Source organism: Vipera berus (assembly GCF_964194415.1).
Source record: "Vipera berus genome assembly, chromosome: 1".
In the NCBI taxonomy this organism is placed as follows: Eukaryota; Metazoa; Chordata; class Lepidosauria; order Squamata; family Viperidae; genus Vipera; species Vipera berus.
In genome coordinates this window covers 355,261,361-355,279,728 of record NC_138202.1, presented here as the reverse complement: position 1 = coordinate 355,279,728, position 18,368 = coordinate 355,261,361, and the positions used below count along the sequence as shown (strand labels likewise).

Sequence of the window (18,368 nt, the reverse complement as noted above, 5' to 3'; positions counted from 1 at the left end):
ACCTGAAGAAAGGAAAATCCCAGGTCTTCAGCTCACAAAAGATAGACGGGAGAGAGAAGATCTCCCAGAACTGAAATGCTGGAAGACACCGTAATTCCTTAACACCGTATCACTTTGTCTAATTCTCTGCTATTGTATAGGAAAATCATCGTTATGAGATGGCTAGGAAGCCCCTCTTAAAAACTTGAGATTTGAGAATGGAGAATTCACAACAGTGGTGAGCAAATTATTCCACCCTCGTCTGAAACTTATACTCAGGATTTTTCCTTACATTTAAGAATTTCCTTATATTTAAATTCAATTTAGATTCATTCATTTATTTAAGAACATTTACATAGCCGCCCAATTCGCTCTCAGTGACTCCGGACAGCTTACAAAGATAGTTGCAAGTTAGTACTCATTATTTCTGATTTTCTTCTGTTTCATGCAATGTCGGGCAAAAGGAATAATTTTTTGTACGTTTTCTAATTTAGCTGGTGGATTGATTTAAGATTTTTTTAAAAAAAATGGGGTTCCAAACTTGGTGTTAGGGAAATGCTTTTATTAGGCCAGCTGACGGTCTAATATAATGGATAAATTAAATTATCTTAAATTAAAGGAGAAGGCATTGTTAAGGATTACTAATAAACTATGTTGCTTGGGCTTCCTAGGTTTTTTTATTCATGCCACAATTAAAAAACAAAATCTGGAAAAATAAATGTTTTCTCAGTTGTGGTAACTGTAACAGTCTTGATACAACTGACCTGAATTAATAAATAAATTGAATAAATAGATCTAATTTGTAATTTTATTTGTGACACTTATTTATAAAAATAAAAATAAGTTGCAAATGAAGGCAAATATATATGTCCCAGGAAAATGTTGCAGGATTCAGTCTGGCTCTCTGCTTCTGGTGACTGACCCAGATTGGATCCTGCAAAATCAAGTTATTTGTAAAAATAATAAAGGTAGGATACAAAGAAACAAAACAAACCGAATTAATAAAATAAATTCCACCTTTTGTTAAATTGAATTTAGATCCTTTCCAGTCGTGAGATAGAGTGGAAATTTAAAATGCTCAGTTCTAAATAGCATAATGCTCAGCCTTACCTTAATTCGAAATGAACTGAAATTAATGGAATTTCTGCAGTAATATTAGGGTTTCATTGAAAAAATGTTTACGATAAGCATTTTGATTCTGAGCAAGTCCTGTGATTCTAGTCAAGGTTACACTTTTCTTTTCTTTTTTTTTGGTATGCTACTCCAGAGAGAAATGGATGAGATAATGTTACAGCAGGGGTCTTCAGACTTGGCCCTTTTATGACTTGTGGACTTCAACTCCCAGAATTCCTCAGTCAGGCAGGTGTGCCTGCTTGAGGAAAGCTGGGAGCTGAAGTCCACGAGTCATAAAGGGGCCAAGTTTGAAGACCCCTGTGTTAAGAGATGGGAGGAGGGAATTCTGATTTTTAAAAATCAGAAAGATAGGACGACTTTCCAAGCATTTTTGAAGTCTGACATCAAGGGTTTAACAAGCTTCTGAATCCAGCAGAGTCTCTTTTTTTCCCCCTCCCTTTTTCTTTCAAAGATGCTTAATGGTCTCCACAGGCATTCAAACGCCCCGATGAGTAACTGTGAGACAAAATGCTACTATATACTTTCCGTCCCGAGACTTGCGTGCTTGAAAATCTCTCTCGCTCAGCAGAATATTTGATGCTGCAAGGGGAGCAGCCCGAGAGCCATTGGCACAGAGATCTAATCAATGAGCGCAGATTTAACTTGGCAGGAGTTTTCTTCCGAAGTTCCGGAGAGATGATTTAAAAAGCAAAAACAAAACAAAACTCAACAACCTACAGATTTATTCCAGCACTGAAGCTTCCAAGAATGTTATTTAGATCCTTCAGCTCTTTTGTAAAAGGCTTCTTCCCATGTCACGTTTACATACTTCAAGGGCAATGGCTTCCAGACATTCCAAATCCCCAAAGAATCCTTCAGACAAATTTCCCGCCTTAGAAAATACCAAGAGTATAAATCATGGATATTAATTCCATCAGGCTATATACGCTGAACAAAAACAAGAAGAGGGGGGAAAAAACGCACCCCCACCGCCACCACCACTGAGAACACCACACTTTAGTTCAGGGGTCTTCAAACTTGGCCCTTTTATGACTTGTGGACTTCAACTCCCAGAATTCCTCAGCCAGGCACGCGTGCGTGGCTGAGGAATTCTGGAAGTTGACGTCCACAGGTCAATGAAGGGGCCATAGTTCCTCCATGTTGGCTGAGGAATTCTGGGAGTTGAAGTCCACAAGTCCTACAAAGGCCAAGTTTGAAGACCCCTGCTATAGTTGGTGGGCTATGTTCTACAGCTGGCTTTGAAACGCCAACAACTCACACAAGATGTCCACGGCGTGGTTTGTTACGATGAGGGGTGTTGGTTTTTTTTGATATAGGGAAGTGTGGGGTCCTTGGTACTCTCTGAGCGTGGTGGTTTTCTTGCAGGCGTTTCATGACTCAACTAGGTAATGTCATCAGTGCCAGAAGGGAATGGGGTTTGCTCTCCGTTTATAGACAAGTGGTAGTCAGATGCGCCCGTTTGCGTATGCGTTCACGCGTGCGTGCGCACATTTCTCTGCTCCTCCCTTTCCCTCTGGGCCACCAACCTGGAAAATTTGGGGAGCTCTGGACTAGATGAATTACAAGTCCCTTCCAACTCTGTTCTCCTATAGCAGACATGTCAAACACAAGGCCCGGGGGCCGGATGCGGCCCGCAAAGTGGTTTCATGCGGCCCGCGAAGCCATCCTGAAAACAGTGAGGGAACGGCCCCCACTGTCTTAGCCCTGGCCCAGAGACCCTCCTTCTGCCAGAGACCCTCAGATCTGTCCCACTCCTGCCCAGGCCCCCATAGGCACCCTTGATGCGAACGATGTAGAGCTGGCCACGCCCACCCAGTAGGCCATACGCACTCTAGCCACGCCCACCCTGGCCATACCCACCCGACCCCTTGAGGGCAACCGCAATGCTGATGCGGCCCTCAATGAAATTGAGTTTGACACCCCTGTCCTATATGGTTACTCTAATATTAACCTTAACCTTTACTAGAAGGCTCCGTTCCGTTGTACTGACAGGTAGTCCTTGACGTACAACCACAACTGAGCCCAAAATTTCTGCCGATAAGTGACACATTGGTTGAGTTTTGCCTCGTTTTATGACCTTTCTTGCCACGGTTGCTAAGTGAATCACTGCAACTGACTGTCAGTAACACAGTAAGTGAATCTGGCTTCCCCGCTGACTTGGTTACAAAAGATGGTCACGTGACCCAGGGACACTGCAAGAGTCATAAATGTGAGCCAGTTGGCGAGTGTCCGAATTTTGATCGCGTGACCACGGGGATGCTGCAACGGTCCTAAGTGTGAAAAACGGTCATAAGTCGCTTTTTCAGTGCCGTTGTAACTTTGAACATTCACTAAATGCACTGTTATAAGTCGAGGAATACCTGGAGAGATTCCCATCCTTATGAATTTTAATGTTAATATTTATCGTTTTAATGATTTGTCATTTTTGTCCTGTGAAGCGGCCCCGAGTTGCTTGACGCTGTGATGGGCGGTATATAAATTTAACAATAACGATGAAAATAGTAGAGTTGGAGGGGACCTTTGAGGTCTTCTAGTTTATTTAATAAATAAACTTCAAATGTGACTAGACGGGAATCGGAGTCAGAACAGAGTGGAAGGGACCTTGGAGGTCTTCTAGTCCAGCCCCCTGCTCAAGCAGGAGTTCCTATACCATTTCAGACAAGTGGCTGTCCAGCCTCTTCTTAAAAACCTCCAGTGATGAAGCACCCACAACTTCTGGTGGCAAGCCGTTCCACTGGTTAATAATTGTCCTCACTGTTCGGAAGTTTCTCCTTAATTCCAGGTTGCTTCTCAACAACAAAGACAGCAAAGTAAAGGGCTTTGTTGTCTTCTTTTGGATGGTGGGGCGGGATGGACTTGGACCCAGAATAAAAATGAACGGGCAAGAGAAAGGAAGGCAATCCAGCTGAAGCGATCTGGCTCAAAATACAGGCAAGGCTTCAGCTTACAGCCATTCATTCAGGGACTGCTTGACGTTGCAACAGCACTGAAAAAAGGTGACATGACCAGTTTTCACACTTAACGACTGCTGCAGCATCCCCTGGGTCACGTGATTTGACACCCAGCATGTGACTGATCTCCATTTGCAAACTTCCCAGCTGGCTTCTGACAAGCAAAGTCCGTGGGGGAAGCCAGATTTACTTAATAACCGCGCAACTCACTTAAGAGTTCCTTGGTGGAGCAGTGGGCTAATGCCTCCTTAAGTAACACCAGCTGCCTGCAATTAGTGCAGGTTCGAGTCCCACCAGGCTCAAGGTTGACTCAGCCTTCCATCCTTCCGAGGTAGGTCAAATGAGGACCCAAATTGTTGGGGGCAATAAGCTGACTTTGTAATAATGCCGCGGGGGGGGGGGGCGCGAAAGCCCTAATAAGCAGGCATATACATAGAATGAAGGCTATTGCTAAGCACATTGATTTGTGCTTTAAATTGTAAGCCGCCCTGAGTCTTCGGAGAAGGGCGGGATATAAATGGGATTTTTAAAAAAAAGAACTGCAGTGGTTTGCTTTTAACAATATGGCAGAAAAGGTCATAAAAGGCGCCACACCTCACTTATCAACTGTCTTGTTTAGCAACGGAAATCTTTTGTTATCCATCAGGGTTAGAGGTCGAGGACTATCTGTAGACAGCCTTAAGGTACTCGGATACAGGTCTGACCTTAACACAAAACCAGCCTCTTCCCTAACACACCCACACCTAAACACACACGGAGACACAATCAAGACACAATCAAATTATGGACCTGGTTTTCAACCTTCACCTGAACTTCAAAGAACCAAGTTCGAGATAACGACATGATGCCGTTAAAAAAAAAAACCTGTGCCAGAAAACTAGAGACTGTAAGGACAATTTCCATTATTTTTATTTTTAAAACAAAACACCCTTCAGACAGGGTGTCATGTTATTATTCATTCAGAACTGCTTTATGGTTTAATTTAAGGAGCACACCCAGCTGCTCCCAGGTCAAGAACATTTATAGACTTATACATTTTAAAACTAGGCCATTGTTTCATTGAACAACAGGACAGCTGAGAAGTGAAGTTCAGAGATGTTTTAAACACAATAATTGCATTCATGTTATCTACTGCTCAGCTCTATTTCCTGCCGAAAAGAGCAATAAATTCAAGCCTGAATCACTTCCTAGCACAGATGGATATTCTTGTTAAGGCAGCAAAGGGAAATACACACACACACACACACACACACACACACACACACACACACACACACACAGGGATGCGGTGGCTCAGTGGGTTAGGACGCTGAGCTTGTCGATCAGAAGGTCAGCAGTTTGGCGGGTCAAATCCCGAGTGCCGCATAACAGAGTGAGCGCCTGTTACTCGTCCCAGCTTCTGCCAACCTAGCAGTTCGAAAGCACGTAAAAATGCAAGTAGAAAAATAGGGACCACTACGGTGGGAAGGTAACAGCGTTCCATGCGCCTTTGGCGTCTAGTCATGCCGGCCACATGACCATGGAGACGTCGTCGGACAAGCGCTGGCTCTTCGGCTTTGAAACGGAGATAAGCACCGGCCCCTAGAGTTGGAAATTACCTATGTATGTATGTATGTGTGTGTGTGTGTGTGTGTGTGTGTGTGTGTGTATATATATATATATATATATATATATATATATATATATATATATATATATATATATATATATATGTGTGTGTGTGTGTGTGTGTGTGTGTGTGTGTGTGTGTGTGTTACATTTGGATTGCTAATGAAGAATTAAAGGAAGACTGATATAGCTATTTCAAGCTGTTTTGCTCTCATCAGCCAGCCACACCCTTCTGAGATTCGAACCTATATTCGAAATATATATATGTATGTATGTATGTATATATGTGTTAAGTATTAATAATAATAATAATAATAATAATAATAATAATAATAATAATAATAATAATAAGTCTTTTGTCAAGTCTTTTGAATACCTTGCTAGTTAAATCTTTCTTTCCTGTTTCAGCCTAACCCAAGGATATCCGCTATCTCAGATAAAGGGTATGACTGACTGATGAGAACAAAATAAGTTCGAAATGGCGATATCAGTCTCCCTAATTCTTTATTAGCAATTTGAATAATTTACATATATTTACATATATATATATACACACACACACACACACACACATATATAAACATATAAACATATAAACATATAAACATATAAACATATAAACATATATATATATATATATATATATATATATATATATATATATATATATATATATATATATATATATATATAAACAAACTATGAATAAGCGAGCAAGTTTTGCTAATGAAACAGCACATTACTAATATGTTCCCCTCTCTGTATACACAGCCTTTTGCTGAGTACAGTTCCTTTGACATGACCCGTGATATTCCATATAAAAAGTCGCTTTTAACCCTTTTTTAAAAATATGTATTTCAGCCATACGATCCTGCCTACGTCTATCTATTCAGTCACTGATCCACTGAGGCCAACAAACTGCCTGGCGGATCCAATTCTTGCAGAGTTCAAGGGTCAGCAGCAGCAACAAGCATCCTGTAGAACGAACTCAATACCAGGAGTTTATTGGAAAACAGGAAATCCGGATTAAATAAGCAACGATGGCCCTGGGACTGACTTCGCTGCTGTGAAGTCTCCCTGCCGTTTTGGAAATTGACCTAAATCGGGATAAAGGAACTTTCCGGCGGCCGAGTGCTACACTTTGCATCTCTTAAAAAAAGGGGGAAAAAAGGACGAATACCATGGACTGAACTCAGTAAAAGCAAAGACCTGCATCAACAGAGCAAGGAGATGAGGATTCCCCGGGGTGCTCCCCCCCACCCACCCCCAACTCTATTTTCAAGCTTCAGGGAAAAGGTTTAAGCTTTTTTTTTTTAAAAAAAAGTTTAAGTTGGAGCTTACGTTTTCTCTGCAGTTTGAATTTTCAGCAATTGGGGGGAGGTTCTGGGGATAGGAAAATGGAACATGATATACTATAGAGCCTTAGCCGTCAAGCTTCTTTTTTCTGCCTGTCCGTCCGTCCGTCCGTCCGTCCATCCATACATCCACCCACCCACTCATCTGATCTTTTATCTTTCTCTATCCTTCTGTCCATCTATCCATCTATCCATCCATCATTTCATCCACTTATCCATCAGATTTCTCTCCATCTATTTGTCTGTCTGTCCCTCTGTCCATCCGTCCATGCATCCAATCAATCAATTTGTCGGTTTATTTACACATCTATCCATCCTTCAATCCATCCATCCTTCGATCCACCCATCCAATTTCTTGTCTGTCTGTCTCTGTGTGTGTCTGTCTGTCTGTCTGTCTGTCTGTCTGTCTGTCTGTCTGTCTGTCTATCTATCTATCTATCTATCTATCTATCTATCTATCTATCTATCTATCAACATATCTATTTCCATATCTATCCACCCATCTATCCACCCATCCACCTATATTTATCCATCTATCTAACCAGCCCAGCCATCCAAACCTATCTCTCTGTCCGTCCATTCATCCATCCATCCATCCATCCATCCATCCATCCATCCATCCATCCATCCAGTTTATAAGGTCATCCATCCACGAAACTCTGGGCGATGAACAAAGTAAAAAAAAAAAGGAGAACTTCATTCAAACAAAAGACCAACTAAAACTGCACTGAGGCTCAATAAAAATTCAGAACCACTAGACATACACTGAGGCCGGAGCTCCTGTCTTAATGTCCCAAATCCGTATGACACAGCTTGGTCATCACAGCTGGCAATCTTGAGTCATACCGTGTTGCTCTATTAGTGCGCCAAGACTGTGAAATGCTTTTAAAATTAAGGTGAAGGCATCTGGATGGGGGCGGCAGCTTTTATTCAGCACGGATTCAGCACTGTGCCTTGTCGATGTAAAGCTGTGTTGCTCAACCTAAGCAACTTTAAGACGGATAGACTTCAACTCCCAGAATTCCCCAGCTAGCCGTGCTGGCTGGGGAATTCTGGGAGTTGAAGTCCATCCATCTTAAAGCTGCCGAGGCTGAGAACCACTGCTGTAAAGTAAGACTTGAAAAGAGCCATTTTCAGCCACCAATGACTTTAAAGCTGTTGTACTCACCCAATTAAGGAGACCATCTGTTCCACTATGTGCCTGCTGAAGGTGATTATCACAAAAAGTTTCTGGAGGAAGAACAACAAAACACACACAAGAGTCAGACAAATGCTCAAAGGGGAAAATGGAACAAGGCGGGATGCCTGATCAGTTCTTTTGATTACTCTTGCGCTGATGTTCATTTTCCAAGTTCATGGAATTACGCCACATTTCCTCCAATTTCTCCCCCACTCTCTCTTTCGGTCATATCCTTTTTTCAAAAAAAAAAAAAAAGCTCTAATCACGGTTGGTCCATTCTTTTGGTGGAGAAAGGAAGCCAGGGAACGACATGCTCCAACACCATCTTAGACTTTGGATGATCCTTCCCAGTTCAACTAGCAACAACTGCTCCAGCCAGCTGACTTTCTATCTTTTCTGTAAGTGGAACTTAAAATTACGGCTAAAAATCTGAAAGGGTACAGGGTTTCCTGCCTGAGCAGAGGGTTGGGCTAGAAGACCTCCAAGGTCCCTTCCAAATCCGTTATTCTGCTTCACATTCTACAGAAGTAGAGGCTTACTAGACCATGCGTAGCATCCCCCCCCCTCCCCCAGGGTCATTGCTTCAGAAATATTTCCTTAACTAAACAGAGAAACAAAGAATGAGCAAGGGTGGGCAAGGCTTCTGACTTCCTGCTGGCTTCCTCATTGTGTTTCCTTCTGAGAATCTGGAAGGAAGCATCAAAAATCTTCCTTCCTTCCTTCCTTCCTTCCTTCCTTCCTTCCTTCCTTCCTGCCTGCCTGCCTGCCTGCCTGCCTGCCTTCACTTCCTCCCTCCCTCCCTCCCTCCACTAGCAGGCATGAAAATGGCTGCTGCTGGGTGGCGAAGGAGCAAGTGATTGTGCAACTGGCTGGGAAACTGTCACAGAACACTGAAAATGAATATCATGCGGCTCCAGCACCAACTCAGCAGAAGCCAGCAGTGAACATATCCAACACACTTTCCTCCTCCTATTTTCTCCCCCAAAACCCCCCCAACCCTGTGAGGGCTGAGAGAAAATCAGCTTTCATGCTTGAGGAAGGGCTAGAACTCACTGTCTCCTAGTGGTTGGCCCAAAGTCACCCAGCCAGTTTTTATGCCTAAGGCGGAACTAGAACTCACTGTCTCCTGGTGATTGGCCCAAAGTCACCCACCTGGCTTTCATAACTAAGGTACAACTAGAACTCACCATCCCCTGGTGATTGGCCCAAAATCACCCAGCTGGCTTTTATGCCTAAGGCGGGACTAGAATTCACAGTTTCCTGGTGATGGGCCCAAAGTCACCCAGCCAGTTTTTATGCCTAAGGCAGAACTAGAACTCACTGCCTCCTGGTGATTGGCCCAAAGTCACCCAGCTGGCTTTTATGCCTAAGGCGGGACTAGAATTCACAGTTTCCTGGTGATGGGCCCAAAGTCACCCAGCCGGCTTTCATGCCTAAGGCAGAACTAAAACTCACTGCCTCCTGGTGATTGGCCCAAAGTCACCCAGTTGGCTTTCATGGCTATAGCAGGACATGAACCCATAGCCTCCCACTTTCTAGCATACTACCTTAACCACTACAACGAATCGGTGCTACGTTAGGTTAAACTCTGTAACAAGTAAATTGAAATGCTGTAAAAATTGGAACAATAACCCTCCAATACCAGGGGTGTCCCACCTGGTCCCCCTCCAGACTATAAATTCCCCTTCAACAGTTTGCCAATTCTGGGGAAATCTCAAAATTGCAGTCTTACGCATCTGGATGGCACCGAGTTGGAGAAGGGTGAGGTATATATAGCATTCCCTGAGGATAATCAGACAAAAATGTTCTCTTGGAAGACAAGCTGTTCCATAGTTGTTGTTGTTTCAAACTGTCATTTATAGTGATCTATACCACTTGCGGTATAGCGGGGGGACCGTTCCCAGACGGCTCAACATTGGTTAAATCTTGTATTTGTCATATAAAGGCACGGCTTGGTTTCCCATTTTTTTCAACCAATCTGGAAACTCTTGTGTCTCTTTTTTTCAAGAACACTGTGGTACAGCATCCGAAACGTTCACAACTCTGTATCCTTGCAGGCCTGCATGTTTGCTAACACAGCAGAGGATTTTAGAGAATTTAGCAGCTGTAGGAGATACAGAATCAAATCCCTCACTCCTTGGGCCAAGGAGAAAGCAGCTGCTATAAAATATCCCATTTTATGTTAACGATCACTTGACTTTTTAACTTTCACCCCAAAATCAAGTCCAGAATGGATGGTGACCTCTTTTTCTTGAAAGTGCAGTTTCCCCCAACATGATAAAATATAATAATAACAACAACAATAATAATAATAGTTGGAAGGGACCTTGGAGGTCATCTAGTCCAACCCCCTGCTCAGGCAGGAAACCCTAAACCATTTCAGACAAATGGTTGTCTAATCTTTTCTTCAGAACTTCCAGTGTTGGAGCATCCTTGACATACAACAGTTCATTTAGCGACCGTTCAAAGTTACAAGAGCACTGAAAAAAGTGACTTATGACCGTTTTTCACACTTAGTACCCCCATGATCATGTAATCAAAACTGAGACGCCTAGCAACTGCATGTTTATGACGGTCGCAGTGTCCCCAGGTCACGTGATCCCCTTTTGCAACCTACTGACAAGTCAACGGGGAAGCCCGATTCACTTAACAAGTGTGTTACTAAAAACGGCAGTGATTCACTTAACAACGGTGGCAAGAAAGGTCGTAAAATGGGGCAAAACTCACTTAACTGTCTGATTTAACAACAGAAATTTTGGGCTCAATTGTGGTCGTAAGTGAAGGAATACCTGTACTGTAACAGGCAGTCCTCGACTTATGACCACAACTTCCGTTTTGAAGGAATTTATTAAGTGAGGCATGGCCAATTTTTACACTTTTTTTGCCTTGTTCGTTAACGGTATTATTGTCAAACACAGATACTCAGGAGTCCGGGCAGTTCAAACGAATGTACAGGTAGTTCTCAACTTACGACTTAGCAATTGTTGTTAAATGAGAAATTTGTTGAGTTGTGCCCCATTTTACGACTGTTCTTGCCACATTTGTTAAGTGAATCACTGCAGTTATTAAATTAGTAACCTGGTCATTAAGTGGATCTGGTTTCTCCACTGACTTTGCTTGTCAGAAGGTTGCCAAGAGGGAATCAGGTGACCCCGGGACTCTGCAACCGTCGTAAATGTGAGTCAATTGCCAAATGTCTGAATTTTGATCACGTGACTCTGGGGACGCTTCACGGTCATTCGTAAGTGTGTAAAACATTCCTCAGTCACTTTTTGCAGTGCCGCTGAACCACCACTGAGCCAAATGGTTGTAAGTTGAGGAATACCTGTATTGGCAACCTGGTTGGTTTCCCTGAAGATCTGGCTGGAAATTAATCATTTAAGAGGCACATCTGGTAACAGGGATTTCCTAGATCAAAGGCCCCCAACCTTTTGGGCACCAGGGACCGGTTCCATGGAGAGAGGTTTTTCCGCGGACTGGAGGGGCCGTGGTTTTGTGTGCTGCCTGCATCCCGCAGATGGGGCTTTGCTTGTTTGTGTGGACCAGTTGCTGACATGCCGTGGCCCAATACTGGTTCACGGACTGGGGGTTGGGGAACCGTGTCTTAGAAGACAGGTAATCCTTGACCTATGACACAAATAGGAATCAGAATTTCCGTTGCTAAGTGAGGCGGTCATCAAGTTGTAAATAAGTGCCAGTGACCAAGTACCCAAATTTTGATCATGTCACCATGGGGATGCTGTGATGGTCGTAAGTGTGAGGACTGGCCATAATTCACTTTTTTCAGCCCTGTTGTTAACTTCAAAAGGTCATTAAGCAAAAGGTTCTAAGTTGAGACTACCTGTAGCTTGCAGACTGAAAACGGAGATTAAAGTTTTATGCAACTGGACTCACAACTTTTGCTCAGTTTGAGATGCCCTCCCAGAAAAACTAATATCCTGAGATCTGGCTTATATCAATTGTCACAGGCACCCACAACTTTTCTGCTCTTTGCATTTTATGCTCTTGTTTTATGGTCCTCAAACTGCATGTTTTCAGCCCAGGCTGTAAATCTGTAGATTGACTAGAGGCTAAAACATATAAAGAATGGCTGCTGGAATTAGGTATGTCTAGTTTAATGAAGAGAAGGACGAGGGGGGACAGGATAGCAGTCTTCCAATATCTCAGGGGCTGCCCCCAAAGAAGAGGAAGTCAAGCTATTCTCCAAAGTGCCCAAAGGCCGGAGAAGAAGCAACGGGTGGAAACTAACCAAGGAGAGAAGCAACCTAGAACTAAGGAGAAACTTCCTGACAGTTAGAACAATCAGCAGAACAGCTTCCCTCCAGAAGCTGTGAATGCTCCAACACTGGAAGTTTTTAAGAAGAGATTAGGTAAAGGTAAAGGTTCCCCCGCGCATGCGTGCTAGTCGTTTCCGACTCTAGGGGCCGGTGCTCGTCTCCGTTTCAAAGCCGAAGAGCCAGCGCTTGTCTGAGGACGTCTCCGTGGTCATGTGGCCGGCATGACTAGGCGCCAAAGGCGCACGGAACGCTGTTACCTTCCCACCGGAGTGGTCCCTATTTTCCTACTTGCATTTTTACGTGCTTTCGAACTGCTAGGTTGGCAGAAGCTGGGACGAGTAACAGGCGCTCACTCTGCTACGCAGCACTCGGGATTCGACCCGCCAAACTGCCGACCTTCTGATCGACAAGCTCAGCGTCTTTAACCCACTGAGCCACCGCGTCCCCTGAAGAAGAGATTGGACCACCATTATTTGTCTGAAACGGTATAGTGTCTCCTGCCTGAGTGGGGGGTTGGACTAAATGACCTTCAAGGTCCCTTCCAACTCTCCTCTCCTCTCCTCTCCTCTCCTCTCCTCCTCTCCTCTATTCTTCAGGCTACATTTATTTGAAGCCCAGAACAGATGAATAAAAATGACAGCAATGTATATTTTAAAAAGTTGTAAAGTTTACTTGATGGCTTACAGAAAATGACCTAACATCTTACAACAGCTGACCGAGAAAACAAAACAACAAAACAAAAATCCCACAAACGTTTGGTAAACTCTGCAGATGAAAGACATCCTCTTGCGATAGGGGTGGGTGACTACAGGTAGTCCTCGACCTACGACCACAATGGATTCCAAAATTTCTGTTGTCAAGGGAGAGATCTGTTAAGGGAGTTTTGCCTCATTTTATGACTTTCTTTGCCGCAACGGTTAAGTGAATCACTGCAGTGGATTAAGTTAGTCAAGCGGTTGTTAAAGTGAATCAGGCTTGCCCGCTGACTTTGCTTGTCAGAAGGTTGCAAAAAAAGGGGGGTCACGTGACCCCGGGAAACTGCAATGGTCATAAGTATGAAGCAGTTGCCAAGCGTCTGAATTTTGATCAGAGGATCGCGGGGATACTGCAAAAGTCGTAACTGTGAAAAACGGACGTAGGTCCCATTTTTCAATGCTGTTGTAACTGTAAATGGTCAGGTTGTTAAGTTGAGGACTGCTTGTATTGAAACTTTACCACCTGTGGACTTTAACTTCCAGGATTCTGGGAGTTGAAGTCCGCAGGTCATAAGCTTGGCCTACTTGGCTACCTCTGGTCTTATAAGACACAGTAAGAGACAGGAGGCTAAATGCCTCTTCTGCGTTTAAAGCTGCTATGAGCCATGTGTACAGAATCCAAAAATAAACATTTCTATTTTCTTACAGGCCCATTTTTTCTTTTTTTTTTGCCTTCCTGCAACCGCTTGCCGATTAAACAAATTCTCCCAGCCACCAAAGTTTGGACAATGAACGGCTGAGATTTCTTTATCGTCTGCCTGTGCCAAAGTTAGCTGTCCTAAAATTCAGGAGAAATGTTCCTCAGGTAATGTATACAGAATGGGCCTGCTTCCCTCTGAAGGAGCTGGCTATGTTTAGTCTGCAGCAGAGATGATTAAGAGGCAATAAGGCGATATAATCGCCAGCTATGCATATCCGAAAGGCTTTTGCAGAAACGGAAGGACTCCAAGCCAAATTTGAAAGAAACGAGATTTCCAAGTTTGGAGAAGAACCTGTGATAATTTTAAAAATCGGCTGGTGGAAGATACGTGCATGCCTACTGTGGACAACGGACTTGTTTAATGACTATGGCGTTTGCTTAAGAACCACGGTGGTACAGAATAACAGAGTTGGAAGGGACCTTGGAGGTCTTCTAGTCCAACCCCCTGCTCAGGCAGGAAACCCTATACCATTTCAGACAAATGGTTGTCTAGTCTCTTCTTTAAAACTTCCAGTGTTGGAGCATTCACCGCTTCTGGAGGCAGGTTGTTCCACTGGTTAATTGTTCTGTCAGGAAGTTTCTTCTTAGTTCTAGGTTGCTTCTCTCCTTGACTAGTTTCCATCCGTTGCTTCTTGTCCTGCCTTCGGGTGCTTTGGAGAATAGCTTGACTCCCTCTTCTTTGGGGCAGCCCCTGAGATACTGGAAGACTGCTATTATGTCACCCCTAGTTCTTCTCTTCATTAAACTAGACATACTAAATTCCAGCAAGAAGAAAAAGAAGGAGGAGGAGGAGGAGGAGGAGGAAGGAGGAGGAGAAGGAGAAGAAGAAGAAGAAGGAGGAGGAGGAGGAGGAGGAGGAGGAGGAGGAGGAGGAGGAGGAAGAGGAGGAGGAGGAAGAAGAAGAAGAAGAAGAAGAAGAGGAGGAGGAGGAGGAGGAGGAGGAGGAGGAGGAGGAGGAAGAGGAAGAAGCCGCCACTGCTTCTTGGATAAGAAGCGAAATATTTTCAAAGAAAAAAATATCAAGAAAAAGTCCAGTTGCCTTTTGGAAAGCACCTTTGGGACAACCATGCGCTGGATGACTAAGCATCTCACTAGAGAAGAGCAGTGGATTTGAACACATCATTTCAATCCGTCTGACAAGAAGGCAGAAAGCCTCAAGCTTTCTAGGTAAATTACCTGGATATGCATTTTGATGATGGCTTTTCCAATCAAGGTGGCTCCAAAGAAAGTCCAAAAGGGAACCAGGAAGTGTCCGCATGTTATCCCGGCCAAGTCGAAGAGAGGATTGGGAATCTGGGAGGGAAAAGACAGCAGGATTACCCTACATTTCCACACACAAGGTTCCAGGAACAGCTTTCATAAATACAGGCAGTCCTCGACTTACGACCACAATTGAGCCCAACATTTCCGTTGCTAAGCGAGACAATTGTTAAATGAGTTTCTCTCCCCCCCATTTCAGGACCTTTGTTGCCACCGTTGTTAGATGAATCACTGCAGTTAGTCACACGGTTGTTAAGTGAATCTGGCTTCCCCCATTGACTTTGCTTGTCAGAAGGTCGCAAAAGGTGATCACGTGACTCTGGGACACTGCAACCGTCATAAATATGAAACAATTGCCAAGTGTCCGGATTTTGATCACATGACCCTGGGGATGCTGCAACAGTCATAAATGTGAAAAACGGTCATAAACCACTTTTTTTGGTAACTTCAAACGGTCACTACATGAATGGTTGCAAGTTGAGGATTACCTGACAGAATGACAGAATAACAGAATTGGAAGGGACCCTGGCGGTCTTCTAGTCCAACCCCCGGCTCAAGCAGGAAGATCCCGTAACATTTCAGACGAGTCTGAACATATGCTGCTGGTGAAGCAGCAAATGGATGTTCTCTTAAATACGCTGATGATTTGAGTCTTGCTGGCTGGGGAATTCTGGGAATTGAAGTCCACATGTCTTAAACTTGCCAAGGTTGAGAAACATTGGTCTAAACCAGTCACTGAGTTATTAAAACCACAGCTTTGTTCGCCTAGTTGAGAATCTGGACCGGATCATCATAGTATTTCAATTTTTTTTTAAAAAAGGAAGCAAGATGACCACATATTGGCGAGTTTTCCATAATCAGCCTGTGTACCAGCAGGCCGGAGCCCTCAAACCATCCAGAGCACGGGTCTTCAAACTTGGCCCATTTATGACTTGTGGACTTCAACTCCCAGAATTCCTCAGCCAGGCACGCTGGCTGAGGAATTCTGGGAGTTGAAGTCCACAAGTCATAAACGGGCCAAGTTTGAAGACCCCTGATCCAGAGGGTTTAGGTTTTTTAACCCTTTTCCTGAATGCCTTTCTCATGTTTTTTTGAAAGTTAGGCTTCAGCAATGTTCGGGTGACAGCCCATAAATTTAAAAACAAAAGAAAAACAGGGAGACCTCTGAGCGTAAGACGCTATCCCAGATGAAGTAAGATCTTGCCCACATCTCTGTTTTAAAAAATCCAGATTAGAAACAGCTCAACCGACGTCTTCCATTAGAAATGCACAGAAACCACAGTTGGCCATTTTAAAGCCATTTATCAAATATTCTCCACCTCTTGCCCTCCCCCACAACGACAAATGTTTTCGTCCAGTGAGTCAGTCTCCAAAAATGGATCTCTGATGAACTGTGTGTCTGAAAACTCCCCCCCCCCACAAAAAAAGAGGGGGAAAATAAACCTGGCATTTATTTTGTATGTATGCTACTGAAATGAAGGGAACAGAACCCCCCCCCCACCAAGATGGTCTCTTTTTCTAGCAGAATAATAACCGAATAATAAGAGTTGGAAGGGACCTTGGAGGTCTTCTAGTCCAACCCCCTGCTCAAACAAGAAACCCAATATTATTTCAGACAAATGTTTGTCTAATCTCTAATGTTTGAAGAGCAAAGGATCCTAGCTGAAAATTTGCTCAGATCTGACACGAACATTTCTCAACATTTATTTATTTTATTGACACCCTGCCTTTATTATTTGTGTAAATAACTCAAGGCAGTGAATATTCCTAATATTCCTTCCTAGGACAACAACCCTGTGAAGTGGGTTGGACTGAGAGAGAGGGATTGGCCTAAAGCCACCCAACTGGCTTTCATTCCTAACGTGGAACTAGAACTCTCCATCTCCTAGTGATTGGCCAAAATCACTCAGTCAGCTTTCATGCCCAAGGCAGAACTCGAACTCACCGTCTCCTGGTGAGATTGGCCCAAAGTCACCCAGGTGGCTTTCATTCCTAAGGTGGAACTAGAACTCTCCGTCTCCTAGTGATTGGCCAAAATCACTCAGTCAGCTTTTATGCCCAAGGCAGAACTCGAACTCACCGTCTCCTGGTGAGATTGACCCAAAGTCACCCAGCCGGCTTTGAAGCCAACTAGACCTTAAAAGAGATAATTTTACCCATCATTGTCAATTGGAAGTAAGCAATGGCTCTAACCATATGGCTTCACAACAATCTTTTTTTCTTTTGGGTGGGCTCCAGGTGCCATTTTCATTTGTTCTGTGCAGTCCTTTTAATAAATGTTAATTTGCCAGTCAGGAAACTTAAGAAATACCAATATGGACCTGCCAAAGATCATGTTATTTTGCTTTCAACCATTCTATGGGTTGTGGATTTCTGTACATCCACATTTTTGGAATTTATTTTCCCCTCTTTGGTGTTTCTCATTGTTAGAGAAAGACGTTGGGAAATTCTGGGAGCTGAAGTCCACCCATATTTAAAGTTGCCAAGTTTAAAAAAAACACCTGGTTCTAAATCATCCTTTCAATCCAAAATGAATGCTTAGTGTAAAACAGAGACATGGATGGATGGATGGATGGATGGATGAAGGGAAATGGGGAAGGAAGGAAGGAAGGAAGGGAGGGAGGGAGGGAGGGAGGGAAGGAAGGAAGGAAGGAAGGAAGGGAAGGAAGGAAGGAAGGAAGGAAGGGAGGGAGGGAGGGAGGGAGGGAGGGAGGGAAGGAAGGAAGGAAGGAAAGAGACAGAAAGGGAAGGAAGGAAGGAAGACAGAAAGAGAATGAAGGAAGGAAGGAAAGAAGGGAGGGAGGGAAGGAAGGAAAGAGACAGGAAGGAAGGAAGGAAGGAAGGAAGGAAGATCAAAGAAGATGGAAAGGGGACATGATGGCTCTCTTCCAGCATAGCTTGCCTCCTGGAGGACTTCAAACAGAAGTTACATCATTTCTCTTGGATGATCTGAGGGGAGGGGGTCAGACTAGAAGACCTCCAAAGCCCCCTTTAACCCTAGGATTGATGTCATTGAATCCCCCCGCCTGCTTCTTTGGGTGAAATAAACAACGATCAACTTTAAAAAAAAGATCTTCCATTTCTAAAGTCATTTTCCTGGCAGGGGGGAAGGTCGTTATAGTATTTTGAGATACAAAACTCTAAAGCTGCTGGAACACGTGAAAAAAGA

The 18,368-nt window shown here is 43.7% G+C and overlaps 1 protein-coding gene across 2 annotated transcripts in view; it reads right to left on the bottom strand.

The window, feature by feature from the left end:
- VMP1 (vacuole membrane protein 1) overlaps positions 1 to 18,368 on the bottom strand; it is a 150,556-nt gene that overhangs the window by 20,732 nt on the left and 111,456 nt on the right. For both annotated transcript variants that reach the window (XM_081346612.1, XM_081346613.1), the window contains 2 exons: positions 15,116 to 15,232; positions 8,196 to 8,257 (listed from right to left, as the gene is read on the bottom strand). In XM_081346612.1, the coding sequence (XP_081202738.1) occupies positions 8,196 to 8,257; positions 15,116 to 15,232 (179 nt within the window). The remainder of the gene's footprint in view (positions 1 to 8,195; positions 8,258 to 15,115; positions 15,233 to 18,368) is intronic.